This window comes from Lycorma delicatula, chromosome 3 (assembly GCF_047948215.1).
Source record: "Lycorma delicatula isolate Av1 chromosome 3, ASM4794821v1, whole genome shotgun sequence".
Taxonomy (NCBI): Eukaryota; Metazoa; Arthropoda; class Insecta; order Hemiptera; family Fulgoridae; genus Lycorma; species Lycorma delicatula.
Genome location: NC_134457.1, coordinates 56493308 through 56515276, shown reverse-complemented (window position 1 = coordinate 56515276; position 21969 = coordinate 56493308). Strand labels below are relative to the sequence as shown.

General features: G+C 29.7%; 1 protein-coding gene across 2 annotated transcripts in view; it reads right to left on the bottom strand.

The window, feature by feature from the left end:
- LOC142321607 (CWF19-like protein 1) overlaps positions 1-21969 on the bottom strand; it is a 46327-nt gene that overhangs the window by 16164 nt on the left and 8194 nt on the right. For both annotated transcript variants that reach the window (XM_075359833.1, XM_075359832.1), the window contains exons 4-7: positions 17773-17990; positions 10452-10564; positions 7853-8181; positions 4063-4130 (exon numbers count right to left, since the gene is read on the bottom strand). In XM_075359833.1, the coding sequence (XP_075215948.1) occupies positions 4063-4130; positions 7853-8181; positions 10452-10564; positions 17773-17990 (728 nt within the window). The remainder of the gene's footprint in view (positions 1-4062; positions 4131-7852; positions 8182-10451; positions 10565-17772; positions 17991-21969) is intronic.

Sequence of the window (21969 nt, the reverse complement as noted above, 5' to 3'; positions counted from 1 at the left end):
TTTACTACAACGCCTCTTTATTTGTCACTTTATCCACCCATCTGATTTTTAGGTCTCCTATAGCACCAAATTTCAAAAACTTCTAATCTTTTCTTCTCAGGTACTCCGATCGTCCAAGTTTCACTTCCATATAAAGCGACACTCCAAACATATACTTTCAAAAATGTTTTCCTGATGTTAAGCAAATTATATTTCTGACTGACAGCTCGTTTCACCTGTGGTATTTGGAACTTTATATCGCTCCTGCTTTGTCCATATTTAGTAATTCTACTTCCCAAATAACAAAATCCTTCGACCTCCATAATCTTTTCTCTTCCTATTTTTACATTCAGTGGTCCATCTTTGTTATTTCTACTACATTTCATTACTTTCGTTCTGTTCTTGTTTATTTTCATGCGATAGTTCTTGCGTAGGACTTCATCCATGCCATTCATCGTTCATTCTAAATCCTTTTTACTCTCAGCTAGAATTATTGTATCATCAGCAAATCATAGCATCTTTATCTTTTCACTTTGTACTGTTACTCCGGATCTAAATTGTTCTTTAATTAACTGCTAGTTCTATGTAAAGATTAAAAAGTAACGGGGATAGGGAACATCCTCGTCAGACTCCCCTTTTTATTACAGCTTCTTTCTTATGTTCTTCAGTTACTATTGTTGCTGTTTGGTTCCTGTAAATGTTAGCAATCGTTCTTCTATCTCTGCATTTGAACCCTAATTTTTTTAAAATGCTGAACATTTTATTTATTGAATGTCTTTTCTAGGTATAAATGCCAAGTATGTTGGTTTGTTTTTTTTAATCTTCCTTCTACTATTAATCTGAGCCCTAAAATTGCTTCCCTTGTCCCTATACTTTTCCTGAAACCAAATTGGTCTTTTTACACAATTACACTATTATTTTTTTGATGTTTATGCTTTTATAACAACGTTTCCAGCTGAAGAAATGCCAATTGTTTATGTTTGCACTGTTTATGTTTTAATGAAAAAAAATTCGGAACTCCAAAATATCCTCCAAGATGGCATGGTAATTAAAAGTGTATCTGTGTTTGAAATGAATTATCAAAAATATTGAACATTGTGGTTAGAGGTGATGACACCTCCCAGGGCCGTTTTTGAAGTCTGACGGAACTTCCCCTTTTTCATAAATATGACACACCAGTTTGTATAATCTATCAATCGCTTCCTCACCTGCACTGCGCAGTAATTCTACAGGTATTCCGTCTATTCCAGGAGTCTTTCTGCCATTCGAATCTTTATATGCTCTCTTAAATTCAGATCTCAGTATTGTTTCTCCCATTTCATCCTCTTCAACTTCCTCTTCTTCCTCTATAACACCATTTTCTAATTGATTTCCTCTGTATAACTCTTCAATATATTCCACCCACCTATCGACTTTGCCTTTTGTATTATATATCGGTGTACCATCTTTGTTTAACACATTATTAGATTTTAATTTATGTACCCAAAATTTTCCTTAACTTTCCTGTATGCTCCGTCTATTTTATCAATGTTCATTTCTCTTTCCATTTCTGAACACTTTTCTTTAATCCACTCTTCTTTCGCTAGTTTGCACTTCCTGTTTATAGTATTTCTTAACTGTCGATAGTTCCTTTTACTGTCTTCATCACTAGCAATCTTATAATTTCTACGTTCATCCATCAGCTGCAATATATCGTCTGAAATCCAAAATTTTCTACCAGTTCTCTTTGTTCCACCTAAGTTCGCTTCTTCTGATTTAAGAATTTCCTTTTTAACATCCTCCCATTCTTCTTCTACATTTTCTACCTATCTTTTTACTTCCTTTTTCCCAGCCCGTATTCACCCACTATATTTCTTTCCTTGCCTTTTCCAATGCTTGCATTCCAATCTCCAACTATTATTAAATTTTCATCTCCTTTTATGTGTTTAATTGCTTTGTCAATTTCTTTGTATACACACTCTACCTCATCATCATCATGGGTCTTTGTAGGCATATAGACATTAAAAATTGTTGTCAGTTTAGGTTTCAATTTTTTCCTTATAATAATGATTCTATCGCTATGCATTTTTAAATACTCTACTCTCTTCCCTATCTTCTTGTTCATTACGAAACCTAGTCCTGCTCGCCCATTATTTGAAGCTGAGTTAATTATTCTAAAATTACCTGACCAAAAGTCGTTTTCCTTTTCCCACCAAACCTCGCTAATTCCTACTACATCTACATTTATCATATCCATTTCCCTCTTTAAATTTTCTACCTACCAAGCTTTTTTAGACTATTTTGAATATAATGAATTATTTAAATTGGCATAACCACTATTAAACTGTAATTATAATTTAATTTGGTTGTTATGACAGCCATCAGATTTCAAGTAAATTAATGTGTTATCAGATATAGGTTTTGATATGAATCCATTCATGCATTCAAAAAAATTATATTATCTTGAAAGTTTTCTATTATTCTTGTTATTTTTGGTGTGTCTGTAGATTTTTTATGTTCAACAAAAGCAGTTGTAACATAACCGAGACTAGCACACTCAAAACTTTTAAAAGCAACAAATAAAGTTAATCACTGTTAATCCACAGTCTGGAAGCAGTGTAAGTAATCAATTTATTTTCTCATGTAATAAAAGTGTTACTTAATCAGAATTATGAATGATAACAAGTGATAAATTTTGTAGAATAAAGTGCCTGGCAGGGGATTTGAACCCAGAAACTTTTGGATGAAAGCCAAGTTGCTAACAGTTCACATGGAGATTGATATAATAATAGTAATAGTATTAAGTTTCAAGCTTAAGACAAATACATGTATTCTATTCATAAACATAAATCATTTAATTTATTGATAAACAAAATGCATATTTAATCTATTAAAAATATATTTAAAATAATCCAATTTTAAATTACAAAATAGGAAATCTTGAATTATTAAAACTAAATTTTTTCTTTTTAAGTTCATTAGTTTTAATATTAACAAAGTTTTACCTTGAGAACACTAATAGCCTTAATGGATATTATTAAAAATTAAAATCATATTACTTAGAAATCCCTAACTACATGATAGTATTTGCTTAATATTGTTTTGCAAACATGGCTAAAGTTCTAAAAGTACTGATAATAATAATAATAATAATAATACTTTAACTATAATACAGTTAAAGTTTTAGCTGCAAACTGCTAGCAACTTTTGTAGGCTATTTTTTTTAACAATATAATGCTTTTTTTTAAAGTTATACTAATGATAGTTATATTTATAAAGTTTCATTTATCTAAAATTATATGAACTATGAAATTATACATAATATTATATGAACTAATAAAATTTTTTTTTACTTTATAAAAGATTTAAAATTAATAGAAAAAAATATAAAATAAATAATGAAAACTAAAGGCACCTCCCTGTGAAGCAACAGTTCGCTAGATCATTTTATTTATTGAATTTTTCAAATTATGACACATCAAAATATAAACTTTTGTTTCTCTTTTTTTAAACACTTTTTGCTAAACAGTTTAAATAATTCTCAAATAAGTAAATAAGCACATCGAAATTATACATAATATTATATGAACTAATAAAATTTTTTTTTACTTTATAAAAGATTTAACATTAATAGAAAAAAATATAAAATAAATAATGAAAACTAAAGGCACCTCCCTGTGAAGCAACAGTTCGCTAGATCATTTTATTTATTGAATTTTTCAAATTATGACACATCAAAATATAAACTTTTGTTTCTCTTTTTTTAAACACTTTTTGCTAAACAGTTTAAATAATTCTCAAATAAGTAAATAAGCACATCTTGCCACCATCTTTGTATTTTTTTTTTGAAGTTTGAAAAATTATTCCCTTGCACAACTTTATTCTTCTAACTGTTTCTCTTGTGTTTTACTTCTCCAAATTTTCTACGCTAAGGTATAAGAAATTTTATAACCAGAAACTTTTCAAAAGGAGACCTACTAGAGAATGCTGGAAGCACATGTAATAAATGGATGATCACTGTTCACAACCAATCATGCCCAATGTTATATAAATTTAATGTCGATTATTAAGTGAAATAATAAGAAAAATAAACATGTATCATACCTCAGTTCCTACACTAATAACAAGATGTTTCTCAACTTCTGGGCTTGCTAAACAAAACCAACATTTATCTGAAAAAAAAAAATTTCATCAGCTATAAACTGTACAAAATATAAGCTGGTAATAAACAAGTATATTTAAGAAGAGGAATGAAATGCATTCTAGACAATAATGGATTGTCCACTAGAAGTAAAAAACTTGGTAATTTATCTTATTCTATGTCAAAAATAATAAACTAAGTTTGTGACCTGTTTGTGACCTAAGGAAACTCCATTTTCAATGACATATGTAAAATGCTACTTAAAATTAAATTTTTGTAAATGTATCTAGGTTTATTTTAATGCAAAATTTCATTTTTGTAAGTCGGTCTTTTTTTTTTGTTAGACTGTTGTCTAACAAAAACAATAACAATTTTCTGTGTCAATTATAACCAATTTAGCAACCAATCGAAATAAGAACCTTGTACATTGAATTTTGGAAGTAAATAAAACTTCCTGTAATATTTATTTTACATACTCTTTCATTATTTCTTATAGTAATAGATATTAATTACAATTAAAAATCAACTTATTGTGTGAATTTCAAAATTTGAAGTTTCCCCACATTTATACAACAAAAACAATAATTAAAAAAGTAACATATTAATGCAAATGTTTAACTGCAATCTGAATAGACTGGAACATAAAGATACATTTATATAACTGTATTACTACACAGATATCTTGCATGAGACTCAGCATTCACATTACAAATGTAATTATAAAAATAATGTACTTTACTAAGTCAATATTGAAAATTGTATAAAAGTCACTTATTTACATATACATAATTTATTGAACTGTTGCAAAATTTATCAGCACATTTAAAGTGCCAGGAACATACAAAGGTTGGGAATTACTGTATTACTAAATATCAACAGCATGTTGAAAAAATCATCCCGGCATTGTCATTTAACTTCTATGATTTACAGGAAATAATTTATTTAAAGTGGCCTTGGACATTGAGAATTATGCTTTCCTTATATAGTGTATATATATATATATATATATATATATATTGTAATATTATTATATTATATATACATATTAAAAGAACTTGATCAACCTATATATATAAATTTTGTTTGTTTCATTTTATTGTCATTTAACTGACATGAAGATGATATAAAATTAAATATATTAGAAAAATATTACATGTATAAATACAAACAATATTTCAATTTGATAAATCATTAGACAGTGTTTGAGCAAGATAGTCTTATAAAAATTGCAATAAATAGCAGCACTCTAATAAATTAATATACAATTTTCATTATTTTAGTATTTTTATTATGCATATGTATATTGAATCCACTGATCTAATTTCCATACATAATTTTATAACAACTGAAGAAGTACATATAAAGTGATGATCGTTTCTTCATAACTGTTGCTGTAGCAGTAGTAACTTTGTTACAAAAACATGTTCACTCTTCTTCATGTAGCATATATATAAATTCAATACATCATTGTCAATTTGTTTAACTTCACTTAATGAGAGTTTATTAATTAACAGAAAAGGCTTTTACCAAAATTTTGTTTTATTATGAAGACTGAATATGCTGCTATAAATGGCAAAAAATGCATACAAAGGTGTAGTGAGGAGAATGTAAATTCTTTATATTCCATACATATTGCACAAAATTTCATCTTGTTGAGTTTAAATGAAATATTCACATTTACCTTATTTGTGAACATTGAAGATCCTACCCCTTTTTTGTGAAATCTGGTTCAGAATATGGAAGTTAATGATACATGGATCCATAGATTTATTATTTTCTGTGATCATTTTGTTTTATTTTTTGATTATTAAAATAACATACAAAATGTAACCTAGTTTTGATTATAAAGAAAACAATGATTTTACTTTTCCGGCAAAAACTAAGTAGCTGCTGCAGCAGCTTTAGTTTTATAATATTAAAAATTTTAATTTGTTTAATACCTAGTTAAAATCTGCCATTTTGATATGTTTTATTTTTAATAAACTTTGAAATTCTTATTTTTGTATTTAGTTTCTGTGGACTAATTCATTCCATCTTACTTAAAACCAAATCCTCTACTAGTTACGTTTAAAATTTTTATTATCGATTTAACAAAGTTATTTTATGGTATAAAATAGTGTTTTTTAACCTAATCTTTTGTTTTTTACACCAGAATTCTTGTACACTACTAAATACAGTTGTGAAACCCATTTTTAAAAGTTTTTCTGATCAGATTTCATATAAAACCACTAAAACTATCCCTTAATTTAGATCCCAAGAATCACAGTCTGGTTTAATTTTATTGAAGGCACAGAAATTAGGGAGAAATCTTTCACCAGTTGATATTTGTTAACAAAGCGTTTCTGAACCTATGTTTATATGAGCTTTATTCTTTATTTTCACCAGAAAATGTTCCCTTACATTCTTCATGAATCATTCTGAATATGTATGTTGACTTGTATTTTAATAAATATTGCTGGATTGGCAGAACATTAAAACTATTTAATTTAATTTAATTGGCTCAAATATTTCTATATATGAGGCATTACTGAAGCCATATTCAATTTTGAACTGAATCAGAATAGGGGTGGGGTATTTACAACTATTTTAAAAACGTTTTGTGGGGCATAATAGGAGTGTGAAATCTAGTAGTTATAATAATAGTAATAACTTGAAATTTAGTTACCTAGTAGTTATATAGGTTGTTTACATTACTGAAATTTTAAATCAACAAGCATAAGGGTGGAAAATAATTGACTTCATTGATTTAGATTTTATTATTTATTTCCAAAGTAGTTAATAAAAATTCAGAAACTGGAAAGAGTATTTGTCTAATAAATTCTAAGTTCTGTTAGATCTTGGCACCAGTCCTACAAGTAATAATGGTCATATCCAAAATAATTTTATTTTGCTTAATGTTTCTAAAATCAGCTTAACTATTAAGCACCAAATTAGCCAAAGTGTTTCTATGCAGATTTAAATTAAATTAAATTAAATTTTAGCCTCTTACAGAAGGGAATCATACAATATAAATATTAATCATAAAACAGAAAGACAAGGCTGAAACAAAAATTACTTTAAGCAATTACTGCTACATTTGCACCATCTGTCATCTAGTAAAATGACACCAGAGCCTTTAGAAACACCCTGCAAAAATCTAACTCGATATTTGTTTCCCATTGTGTATTTTCTAATTGATTTGATCAATGTTAGGTAACAATAATAGTCATTAATATTTAAAAACACAATGATATAATTCACATAAAATCTATCAAATGTGAGGCCAGGTAGGTAAGTTATGCAACCCTTCATTGGTTTTTTTTTTTGTAAGCCTGTAGGCAAATTTTTGTTTGAATTTTCTATAAAATAAATAAAACACCTAAAATTGGCAGTAAACATAGTACACAGTAGTTAACTCCAATTCAATTAGTTCACTTAATACATTTTTCAAAACTTGCTCTTCTTGGCAACTTGGTATTTTGGACTTTCAACCTAAGCAAGTTCTGAAGAACTTTTATTAGGGGCATATAACAATTGCAGATACTAGGCATATCGATTGTCCTAGTAAAGCAAGCACATAATGTATGGAAATTACATTATGCGTGGAACTTTATATGCATTTTTATTCATAACATTAGCTCTGAAATGTTACATACTGTGCAAGGAGGGCAGTTAAAACCCAAATTATTGACTCTCAACCAAGTAATTACAGTCATGGCCAAGAAGTTTAATGAGGTATAGAAATTTTTATTTTATATTTTTCAAAAAAAAAACCTTGATCAAAAACTGGTTTTTCTCTTGATTTTTTATAAGAACCATCATGTCTTCGTTTAGTTCCAGTGTGTGGAGAAGTTGATGACATATCATAAAAGTACTGTGCAGTCGGTTCATCAGAATCATTACACCTTGCTGATAATGCTGACCCACAATAAGGGATTGCTGTCTGATCGGTAGTTGGCTGATATAACTCTGTTGTTTTCATTTTATCAATAGGAGAAACACTGAGTGCTAGTAGCCACTTTTTATTTTCCTTATTACCAACTGGCGCAAGTGCTATAAATCTTGAACAATGGACACTATTATCACCTCTAGTATCTAGGTTTCTGAAATAATGACATAAAACAAAATAATTATTCAAGTTAGGAGGTAAGAAGAATCCTAAATGAAATAATAAAAAATGTACATGACATTTTATGGTATAAACAAGGAACACTGTTTAATTTTGTTACGTTTAATGTAACTATCCAAAGATATTAATCATGAGGCTAATCACAATATCCTGCAATGTTTAATTAAAGTATACAGAAATAATTATTACTAATGACTACCTAATGGAAGATACATGTATGGATACACAAGAAATGTGCTATATGTCACACCACCAATCCCAAAGCGAAGTTTTAAAAATTCATATTATCATTAATATACTACAATTGAAGAAAGAACATAGAGCAAAGAACATAAAGGACATACAGCTGAAAAAAGAACAATGTTCTTTTCAGAAGAAAGTAAATGGTAAGTGTATCATTCTGTGATCATTCTTCAGTAAAAAAAAAAGTTTAACTAATTTACAGAAAATGTAAATTTGAAATCTTTTGGAATAAAAACCAGGTTGTTTATCACTGAGTTCATGTATAAATTTATTTTCAATTTTTAATTTAAAAACAGAAACAATAATACTTTTCTGTTACTCCTGGTTCATGTATTTTTAATAATGTATATTTTTATACTTCACCAAAATTCTTACATAATAGTTAAGAAGTAACTACAAGCAACATCCAATTTTAATGCAAAAAAATTATAGGTTAAATAATTACTGTGATTTTAGTAAAAATAATGTATGCATTCAATTAAGGAAGTTTTTACATTTAAATATTAATAACATGATCAAACCATTCAAGAAGTTTCATTGTTCATTTATGGTTCATATGTGAAACAAAAATCAAAATAGTAGTAACTTTCTTCTTATTTAATTATAAATATGAATGTGGGCATTATAAATATACTATTAACAGAAGAAATTGAACAAAATGTTTTTTGTACGCTTTACCATACTTTTTCTTTTATCAGAAATATTAACTAAACTCATTAGGTTTTTAATGAAAAGAATATTAATTTTATATAAAATATATGTTTACTTTAATGACTATTAGAATAACTTGTTACATATAGCAAATGGCTATTACAAAAAAATTAATTCAGATGGAATGGAACAGCATTTGTTACTCAGAAAAATACACTAATTATATTTCAAAGTAAATAATTTTTTAAGCAAATTTAGAAAGTATAAACAAATAAAAAATATGCATTATATAAATGAATGCTAACCCTCCCAGTGCTTTCAGTCAATATTAGATGATAACTTCATACGTTGCTAAGCATGAAACAATTTGTCTCTAAGCTATTTAGCTATATCTAAACAGTTCCTTATTTTCAGCTAGATGTAGCAGAAGCCTTATTGGCAGTTACTAATTTTTTATAGCTTGCTTATGGTGATTTCCTATGTGACATACAATTTATCTAAAAAATGTATTTAGATTATGATAATACATATTCCAGATGGTTAATCTCTTAAGATTTGAATCATCTTCTAGACAATTCTATAGATTACATTTTGATGTAAAAGATGTTGAAATAAATGAAAATGAACCTTTCCCTTTCTTTCATTAAGGTGATAACAACTTCAAATATTGCATCAAGTGAAACTGCTTTACGCAAGTTATCAACTACAAATACTTGGAAGAAATAATGATGCCCCTACTGAGTTTATTGCATAACAAGTTAAAATATGAGCATATAACCTTCTTTAATTAAAATATTTTTTTCTTTATTTTCCTCCTGCAACCTGCTTGTGGTATACTACAAAGTGATAATTTCAGTTCTACATGAAAAAATTAAAAAAGCAAGAAAAAATTATCAATATTTGAACAATTAATTCTTTTAACAAAAATCTGGAAAAAAGGTGTTTAACTATCTAAATCCTTTTCCTCATTATTATTTTGTTTAAGTGTGTGTTATATTACTCAAATAGGATATTCATAAACTCTGATTTGTTTGAAGGCTTATCTGAGTAGCCATTGGTTTGGATAATTTTTACTGTGAGTTTACACTGCCTCATAACAAAACATAGAAGCAGTTACAGAAAGGTAGTTCTTTCATGATTTGGAGTAAGCTTTCTGAAAAAGTAGAAAATTTCAATTTAAGATTGGTAACTTTTTTAACTTTAATTCAGAAAGGAGAGATAAACAGAAACCTCATTCACTAAAGTTTAATTAAAACTCTGTAATTATTAAGGAGAAAACAAAGACTTTCATTGAATGATTTAAATATTTGAGTATAAAGCTTGACTTAAATATGAAATATAAATAATTACCTATAAGGAGGACGTTCATAGTACAATCCTTCCAGTCCACAGACATGATAACGTGGTTTTAATTGAACTGATAACCACGACAGCAAAGGAGAACCTGGCGGGGCATTATCAATCTAAAATATATATTAAAAACACACTATTATGCTAATAACTAAAACAAATATGTTGCATAAATAACACTGCAATTTGCAACTTAACTTCATTACATATCAATGGTGACTATAGATGTGATTATGAAAAGTCACTTCTTAAGATCACAATCTGATACACTGAATGAATATATTATGATAAAATGTGTGTGTGTCCTTTACAAGAGTAGATGTAGTGGTTGTAAATCAATATTCTATATACTGTATTCTGTGTACTACTTGACCATAAAGTGCGTGAACAACTAAATTTCAACCAATCAAATGATTAATACTTCTTAAACCCAATATAAGATAATTCTATTAAAAAAAAAATCAGAATAACATATAACAAACAGATAGTAGTGAAACCATATGTTGCTAATTTCACAATAACTGATAGTAGTCTAAGAGAGAAATCACTTGTGCATTTAAATCATGTAACAATGATTATCAGTGAAATAACTAGTGTTTTAAGATTAAATTGCCTATGAAGTGCTTGTAAGTGCAATTATAGTTCAGCATTTGATTGCAACCAGATCTTGGTCAACCCAGTCTGACCTAGATCTGTTAAAAACAGACCTAGTTTTTAATTGCATCCCAATCACAAAATACATCTGGTAGAACAGGAAATGAAATTAATTAATTTACATTAAAAAAAATGGTGTACCTTCACTTTATGAAATAATCTTCTCTGGAACTAGATTATGTCTAAGTGGTTTTCTTATAAATGCCCCTTCAAGTCAGTAGAATGTTAGCAAGCAATATTTTTTGAATATAAAATTGTAGCCCCAAAAATGTAAAGAGCCTAAAAACTTTTGGTGGGAGAAGTAGTATCAATATATCACTTTTCTCTGCATTAAAAACCTAACAGTTATAAAAATCAATCTTCTGTCTTTGTTATTCTAAATAATGTAGTTTTTTTATAATCAAGAGATTGAATTCTGAACATTTAAAAAAAATTAATGCCTCATTTGTGGGTTTTCCTGAAATCGGTTCAGTTATTAGAATACGATGAGCAAGAATCTTCAAAACATCATGGAACAGCTATTTCATAACTGTTGATTGAAAATATTGTGAACTGAAAAAGTTTAATAATAAACAGGTATAATAACTGAGAATGAAAAAATATACAACCCTAGAATTTTAAACAAAAAATATACAAAACAGACAGAAGCAATTTCACATCGGTAGTAAAAAACATTTCTTATAATTTTGATTTAAGAATTTTACTATAAAAACTGAATTTCTTAGATCTATTGGTAAAAATTTCAATGAAAAATTAATAATTTAAAAATCTTAATCAATAGATTTACAATCTATGTTCTGAACAGTTAAAGTAAATCAAATTTGAAAGGTGCTGTACTCCTTTTAAACTTTAAATAGATTGTTATGTACAATTAAGCTGCTTGAAAAGATTAATTAAGTTAAACAACACTTAATGTAATTTAAAATATTGCATATTGCTTTCATTCTATAACATCATTATATCTTAAAATACCACTTCAGTATGTAATATTAAAAAGAAAGCATGTTAATAAAAACACTGGACAACAAAATTTTGTTTTTTGTTTATTACAAAAACGTTAATAGTTGAATCTTATAGTATTTTGATGCCAATTTCAGATATTTATGAGGTTTTTTTCTATCAGGCGTAGCTTTTTGTAATTATCATTTTTTTGTTGTAAGACAAAAGCATTGTCATGTTAGAACAACACTATTATACATGTAATTTCTACATATCTAAAATCTTCTTTTGGATTTTCAGGTATAGTTTGCTGCAGGTATAGGTATTGAGATTTCAGCAGTAGTCAGGCAGCAATCTTGAGTTTCATTTTCCCTAGTAGTGTGTTTCCATGGTGGTTATTTCCTGGCAAAAGCATTCTATATATTTATCACACAGCTCCAAAACTGATAGAGGAAAAATCAAAATGAAAACCTAAGCGGATCTTGTTTAATGACATATTACATTCAAGTGCCTTATAGTTTTAAGAAGCTTAGTTATAAGTTCTTTGTAGTTATCTGCCTCATGATTTCCAAGGAAGTTGTTTACAACCTTTTTAAAAAATTTCTACACAGCAACCTCATAGTCATTCAAACTGTTTTCAAATTCAATATCATTCATTAGTTTTCTTATTTGCGGTCTAACAATATGCTTTTCTTTATCTTAGCACTTATGTTGAAGCCAGTCCCATCATGATCAACTACAAAATTTCTCATTAAAACTAGTTTAATGTGTAGTGGTGGAAGGTAAACATTTTCAGGTTTTATCAGTGCTGGACTCACGTTTTTCTCTCCTACAGTCAGTATTTCTCTTTTTTAAAATAATGATTTTTCTTATCTCTACTATCCCACTCAACAAGAAGTAACACAACTTGGTATATCCAACTAATAAACCAAGTTACAGTGCTATCACTCTTTCACGTATCCACAAATTCACTAGTGTTTCTCATATTGAATCATATCTAACACAAGTTTCATATGACTCCTTCAAGTGAGCTGCTTGAGCTAAAGGGATCAATGGGATATTATTTCCAAGAAGAACCGATTCCAAACTAAGCTTTGAGGAGTCTATAAAAAGATGCCAATCATCAGGATGATGCATATGTTCCAAAGTTTCTAGTAAAAATTCCACATCATTACAGTAAACTAAGTCTTTGTGCTGGAAGAAACATTAAAATTTATACTCCTTGTCATGGAATGTACTTATTTTTGTATTATGTTGTAAAAAGTTTCATCCTTTCAATAGTGATGCGAGAATCTCTCTTAATTCTTGGATAAATTTAGATCGTGAATGAGATAGTTTAATTCTGACTAATTAAGTGTGATTCAGTATTTGTATATTCTAAAATGTGTGGGTCTCCTTTGTTCATCATTTGATAAATCTGCACAATCTTCAACATCAACAGCTTCATCTTCATCTAATTTCCATATTTTTGGTGGTACTGGAATTGGAGATTGTGGACTGTGAGGTACTGGTTTTATAACAGAGGGAATATCAGGATATTTAACACCATGTCTAATCTTAGCTGTTATCCCTGATATTTTATTATACAGAAATAGCAGTCTGTGAAATTATCCTTTGGTTATCTCCAAACCATTGAATTTCAAATGGCATGTGATGAAATCCATTCGACCACCAGTCAACAGTGTTACACATGAACTGCAGCAAACATGCCGTGTCCTTGACCTACTTTCCATTCAAAATATACGAGGGCTGTTTTTCCAACCTCCAATGGGTTATAAAAAAAAGACAAATTGACATAATAAAAATGATTTATTACTAAAAATTGAGTAGTATCTAACTTATTTTTCTACATAATCGCTAAAACTATTGAGGCATTTGTCGTATTGACACCAACTTTTTTCTGATCAATTTTTCAAAGAAGTTTGCTGCCAGTGAGGTAAGGTACATCTTGACAGAATCCTGCAGTTCTTTGTTGGTGGTGAAGTGCTGTCCGTCTCCAATTCTCAAAAGAGATGAAAATCGCTAGATGCTTGGTCTGGACTATATGGTGGATGGTTGAAAACTTCCCACTTGAATTGCTTGAGGTCTTGCAACACAGTGCGGTTGTGGATTGTCATGGATCAGAACCACGCTGGACGAGAGCATGCCTCTTCATTTGTTCTAGATTGCTCTGCGGAGGCAATGTAAATATTCACAATACATTTCCTTTGTTATTGTTAACCTTTGCGCCACAAAGTCCACCAATAAGACACCTTTATGGTCTTAAAAAACTGCAGACTTTGTTTTCCTGTTGCTTAGAGTAATTTGAACTTTTTCAGCTTGTTTGGAGAAGTGTGCATCCACTGCTTAGACTGTTGTTTGGTTTCTGGATTGTCACACTGGTTCCAAGTCTCATCGCCAGTAATGATAGACTTTAAAAACTCATTATCGTAATGTGTGAGAAATATTAAGGCTGACACTATTTGCTGTATTTTGTGATTGTCACTCAACATTTTTGAGACCCAACGTGCACACAGTTTCTGGTATCCTAGGTATTTAGTCACAACTGCGTAGAGAGAAGACCTTGAAATTTCTGCAGAGAGTTCATTTATTGTAAACCTTGGTTTGTTGCACGGACAAAATCATCAGTACACTCAACCAGGCGTACAGTAGCAACAGACTTGAATCCTTGCCCACCTCGGTCATGGATGTCTGTTTGCCATTCTTTAAATTTCCTACACCATTCCCATACACTAATATCACTCATAAAGTTTTCATCAAACACTAGGCTCATTCTGCAATAGATTTCTGCTTACAGAAAACATATCACACTTTGCAACCTACACTTGGTGGCAGCATTGATCATAGTAGCCATGTTCAACTGCCTGTAGCTCGGCTCAGATTGATGTAATGGAGCCAGCAATGGCAAAAAAGGCTGTGGTAGGGGATGGGCAGTGCAATCGCATAATGCACAGACCTGGTTCCTGCCTATCTCTTATTTACTAAGATGCACAATTGGAGGTTGAAAAAAAAACAGCCCTCGTAGTTCATACGATTTTTTTTTTATTAGTGGAGTTATAGTTCTCCTCTGAAACTTTAATGTTACCTCACCAAAAATGTAGCAGAGACTGTGGATGGTTAATGCAATTGCATAGCAGTTTTATTAAAAATTACACTGCAATACTCTCACAAACATTAAAAAAACTTTAAATACTTCATATTAATGTTTTGGATATTAATATTTTATATATAATGTTTATTAATGGTTTACATTAACGTAGCATATACAATGACTTTAGAAGGAAAAGTAAACTCAAAAACTGTAGGAAAAGTAGCTACATCACTAAATGTTAATCACATGACAGCTTGCACTTGGTTAATGTAGTTGAGATTTTTCTTAGTCACAAAGATACATTGCATTGTTTACAGTATTTTATCCAATACTGAGTCACCAAAACTAAATTCATATACACTATACAGTGCATGACTAATGAGTGAATAACTCAAATTACATTTAGAAAAAATATGGCATGAATCATGTAACATTTGCAATTATTTTGATTATTAAGACAGTAATAGTAATACACATTTTTTGTGGCTACTTATCAATTCAAATAAATTATAGTTTATTTAGCAACTTAACAGCTGCAATAAATAAATATACTGTACTTGCATTGTTCGTGAACATGTACTTGCTGGAAAATAGGAAGTCAATTACAAAAAGTCTGAGGCCATGACGAAAATTCTGACTTCTTATTCAAAATCAGCACAAAAAATACACAAAATTCAGCAAGTATTGACCACGTAACAAAATCATTGTTGACCAGTGTAAAATGTTTTATTTTGATAGTCAATGCTCTGATTTTGAATTAAATTAAGGTGCAAAAGGCTTGCATAATTTATTGTAATGAATCGGAAATAACATAAAAGTATAAATATTACAGTTTTTCCCAACAAGTGCTCAATGTGAGCACCTTTTAACATCCGGCTTCCATCCAAGTGTAGAAGAGTTTGTCCCCTACTTTAACCACCAGGTCTGGAATAATGGAAGCGACAGCTGCTTCAATCGTGTCCCCAAACTGAGTAAATCAGTAGGTTGTGGAGGCACATAAACAAGAGTCTTTATAAAAAAAACCCAAGGAAAAAATAACATCTGGTCAGATCGGGTGACCTTGGAGACCACTGCAAACAAGCTCTGCCATCAGGTTTGTACCAACTGATCCAGCAGTTGGGAAAACGTCATTCAACTTATCATATATAGAATTATGCCTCTGAGGAGGTGCACCATCTTGATGCTAAATAATATTCTCTGATCCATCTTGGAGTTGAGGAGAGCCATGCATGTAGCATTCCAAATAAGCAACTCCTGTTACGCTTGCTTGCTTCAATGAAAAAGAACAACCAGTAAACATATGTCAGGATATTGCACAGAAATATTTAATTTTGGAGAGTCCCTTTTGCATTGTAAGAGTTCATGGGAATTTTCCCCGTGAACCCCAGATATGAACATTTTGTACGTTAACTTTTCCACTTAAGATGAAATGTTGATTCATAATTCAACACAATATAATCAAGAAAGTTATCAACTTCATACTGCAACATGCCAATTGTGAAGTTAGCATGCACAGTATAGTCAGTAGGCTTCAAAGCCTGGAAGAGCTGTGAACATTATGGACACACACGCGTTTCCTTAAAACACTCCACAGTCATCACTGGCAGAGCTAGTTCATGGCTGGCCTTCCTCACAGATTTTATAAGACAACAAAAGAAAGGACACCCTGAAAAATTCAATATCTTCTTCAGAGATCCTTGGTTGTCCAGTACTATTCCATTTACATAAACATCTGGTGATTTCAAACCATTATGCCACTGACAAAGATAATGTCACTAAGAGGATCACTATCAGACTTTCTACAGAACTTTTAGCAAACTGCAAAAGACAGAAGGCTTTCTGTTCAGGATTCATCATCTTTGCTAGTGGCACTGTCAAGTGGAAAAATAAAGAATCAATCTACGGCCATTCATGCAACTATAACTGTCCTTTTTGCTCTTTGATTCTAGCCTTAAATTAACACTCTACACATCATCCAAAAAAATATTATAACAAATTTTAAAAAAATCTGATTTTCTTTTTTGTACACCCTGTATAAAATAAAAATACCCTGTATAAAAGTAATGACACATCATGAAACAAAATCTCCCCCTGACTGACTTAAATAATTATTGTAATTATTATCCTCTACAGAAGATAATAAGAAACAGTAAGATAACGCTATTTTTCATTACGAGATATCAACTGTAATCAGTCAAGAGAGAAATTTTATTTACCGACTTGTGTTTACTGCACTATTACTTCTGTATCAGAGAACTTTTAGATACATATTCAGCTGAAAGTGTATTGAAAATTGTGATTATTTTTACACTTGATGATTACTTAAATTATTTTATATGATTCAACTGTTAAACCAGATTCCACTCTATTATTATATAATCAAAATATTCTTATCAAATACAGACAACCACAGCAAAAACATTTTGTTCACAAAGTATTAACGTTAAATTAAAGTTAATACTTTAATTTAATGTTAAAGTATTAACTTTAACTTATTTCACATCACTTTTCTTATTTTAAAATAATCCTGTTAAAAAATTTTGACAATGACAATGTCAGAAATCAGAACTGTAACAAATCATAGTTATATATGGGAAAGAATCTAATTAATAAACATTAGCTATTACAAATACATACAGGTTTTGGATCCAATCTGGTAATATCTTTTGGCCATGATGATGTTAAAAGAAAATCAACCCCAATGTATGATGGTTGTCCACCAACACACATATCTCGTACATGTGTAACATCTCCCATAGAGAATCTGATATTGTCGGAACTGCAACCATTTTGTTCAACACCACTTACATATGCTATTCTTAATCCAGTTACAGTTTTAATTACACCTCTTTTTCCTGTAAAAAAGATAGTAAGAGTTGATAGTAAAAGTTTGGAGGCTGTAACCTCTAAATGAGATATTTCATATACTGTATGAGGGCAGATCAGAAAGTAACCTCTATTGTAGCATAGTGCTAGTAGTAGATTAGGGGTGCCACCATTGACACATAAGTGTATTCACTAAATCAGTACACTTCCAGCTGGGTCAGTGTGAGCTGTGCTCTTTAACCTATTTGCTTATAACCTAAAAACATGAGCTTCACAATAGAAAATCCTGTGAAATGCAAGGTGTGTGCTGTCATATGATTTCTTTGGGCACAAAATGTTTAGGCAGCAAGCATCAATTATCAGTTGTGTACTGTATATTGCCCAAATGTTATAAGTGATGGTGTAGTGTGGCAATAGGTCCAATTTTTTGAAATTGGAAGGACAAACATCCATGAAAAAGAGAATGAATAAAACAATATGCCTTCTGTTGTGAGTGATGATCTTGACAGTGAAACTGATGAAAAAGTGCGTGGAAACTGAGATTCACCATCTTTGAACTTTCTGAACAATTCCTGCAAATTTCTTGTATGGTTTTGTATGAGATTGTAACCGATAAATTAAGCTATTGGAAGTTCTGTGCTCAGAAAGTTCCAAAAATGCTTACAAAGATCTTTTAAAGTAAACAAAGGCTCTGCCTTAGACCTTCTTTCATGCTACATTGCAGAAGGAGAAAGATTTTGAAGAGAATTGTGACTGAGGATGAAACTTGGGTGGCCTATGTGAATGGTGAAATGATAAACAATCGATGGCCTGAGGCCATACTAATTCTCCATCCAAGCCAAAGAAAGCCCGCCAAACTTTGTCAGCGAGGAACGTTATGGTTAGTTTTTTGGAATGCAAAGGGAGTTCTAGTTGATTTTATGGAATGTGGCAAGACAATTACTTTAGCAGTCCACAGTGAAATTTTGAAAAAAATTAGGTGAGCCATTCAGAACAAACATCACAGTCTGCTGTCATCTGGTGTTGTTTTTTTCCATGACAATGCTCATCCTTAAAAGCGCTCGAATAACTCAAGAATTTCTGAATCAATTCCAATGGGACATATTTGATCATCCCTTACAGCCCAAACTTGATGTTAAGTGATTTTCAACTCTTCATTCACATGTCAGCGAGGAAGGTTATGGTTAGTTTTTTGGAATGCAAAGGGAGTTCTAGTTGATTTGGTGTGCATCACAGCACTTCAATGACGACAAAATTCAAAATACCGTGAATGATTGGCTAGATACCCAGGTGGCTGAATTTTTATGATGAAGATATTTGTAAATTAGTGAAACGCTATGAAAAATGCTTGAATTTAAATGGCGACTATGTTGAAAAATAGTTAAAAGCTATTGTTTTATAATATAAAATTTACTGTTTTATATAATAAAATATTTTTATCTATGCAGGTTTTTTATTTACAGCTAAACAGAGGTTATTTTCTGAACCGCCCTAGAATAAAACTTGATGCAGTAATAGTTATGATTCTTTCAGCATGTAGGCTGAAAAAATTCCTTTTTTGCTGAGTTCAAATGTGATTGTGTGTTTTGTTTCAGACTTATCACTCTGAACAAACAAAGTTTGCTATTTGAATATCACTGCCGTTGCTTCTAAAAAACAACTTTCAAAACCTTTTAATATTGATTATTATCATTGATAAATATGTAGATAAACTATGTAAATAAGAAATTATGTAATTCACTACACTGTAATTATCCTTGAAGGGAAAACTTGTAATAATAGGCCACTGAAAGTCATAAATAAAATTTTTGCTATGACTAATGTATAAAGAATAAATACCAAAACTCAAGCCAAAAAAAATCATCTGAAACATGAACTTACAATTAGCATCAACATATACAATGCAACAACACATAAAGAACTATAGCTTGAAACTTCATAATTTGATAATATATCCTAAAAAAATTAGATCCTTGTTTTAAAAATGATTAGTATAGTGTTACCTATTAAAGTTACTTATTCTCTTCTTAGTCCCTTGATGGGCCAAGAATGTAACAATATTTTAATTACCTTAATGGTATAAGAATGTAATTCTAAAATTAGATAAAACTGTTGTAATGTATTCAGTTGGCCATTTACTTCTAATCACATAGTGAGATACATTATATGGTAATCACATTACCATGTGGCAATCACATTATTTGGATAACCAAATAATGTGATGTGATAGTAGTATTTCTGTGGCCATAGTGTAAAATTTTTGTGGGTAACCAAACTGATTTTGTTTTAACAAGATTGAATCGTACTGCCTTTCTTTGTAGCAAATTAATCAAATACTAAGCTTAAGGTCATTACAAAATATTTACTATAACTACTTACACTGTCATCCAAAATCTAAAATATACTTTGAGGTATTTGATAAATTCAGAACAAAAAAACAATTAATTTATTCCTAATAAAAAAAAAATATCCACTTGCATTAAACTGGGCAAATATCTGTGCATATATACATACTATACTATCTGTGCATTACAGAGCATAATTTTATCTTAAGAAACCTTATCCATTTTCCTTATTTTTATTTAAGGAACTAGTTTCCAGTTTTTATTAAATTAATAATTCCTTACCAACTATAATAAAATTAAAGGATTTCATTTTATAGAAACAATACCATTCTAATAATAAATTTTTAACTAACAACTATATAGATGCACCTGAATTTGTTGCATACTTTGTTTAACATATACTCAAACATTTAGTAAATGTATGCCTTTAAAAATGTTACCATGTATCAGTTTTCTTTATTTACTAGCAGACCCGGCAATGCTTTGCTATTGCTAGATTTGAGTATATATATACAGATTAAATATACACAATTTGAAAGTTTGATAAAACATTAACAAAATGAACATTACGGAACTTCACAAAATTTAACCTTTCCCTTTTCCTTTTTGCCATATTCTCTCTTTCTCCCATTTCTCTTTCCCCTTTCCATTTCCATTTCCTGTTTTTCCTTTCTCCTATTTTTCCTCTTCTTCCCTTTTACCTTTTTTGATTTTTCCCTTTCTCTCTTTTTCCCTGCACGTAAATAGTCCAGTAGTCTTTTAGTCTTTAGTGGACTCATATCGAAAATACTGAAATGGAATCATAAAATATTTGGTATAGCGTGTGTTGCTTTTACGCCCAACAGATAGCACTGTTTTCCAAAAAAAAGCATGTTTCAACCTGTCACAGGTTTGAAATCTATATAACAGTAGGTATATAAAAACACATGCATATTTAAATGCAAAGTTGTGTCAAAATTTCAAAGCAATCGATGAAGAACTTTCGGAGATTTAAAATTTTGAACAAAGATTTACATTTTTATTTATATAGATTTATTTTTTTAATGAGATGTTGTTTTTATACCACTCTTTAAGATAATATTTTTTTTATTATTCTGAGCTATAACAACATTTATTTATAATTTTATACTTTGTAATGCTACTCTGGTCAAGGGTTTTCCATACTTTCACTTGATCTAAAATAGCAAATGCTGGAGCACTACATCTTTTTTCTCTATAAAATACCAAAACAATTATTCCGGCCATAATCTATAAAATGTATAATTATGTTATGATAGAAATAAAATATCTATTTATTTATTTCCATCATGAACACAGTAATGACTATCACAATGACACCCTTGTTTATCATTTCCTCCAATTATATTATCTCATATGTTAACTGATACAGTCTAATTAATGACTTAAATAATTGGTACAGTCTTTACTGAAATTGTAATAAGAAAATAAAATTTTTAACAAATATTCTGAAAACTGTATTAAAAGAACAGATTGACTAATCAATACAGTCTCAGTTTATTTTATTTTTCCTAAATGACATATACATTTATGTAATAGAAAATAAATTCTGTTTACTGAAAGATAGTGAACAAAATCACTTAGGAGAGAACTTCCTAAATAGAGAACTAACCAGAATGTATAAATCAAAAATTTTAATACATTA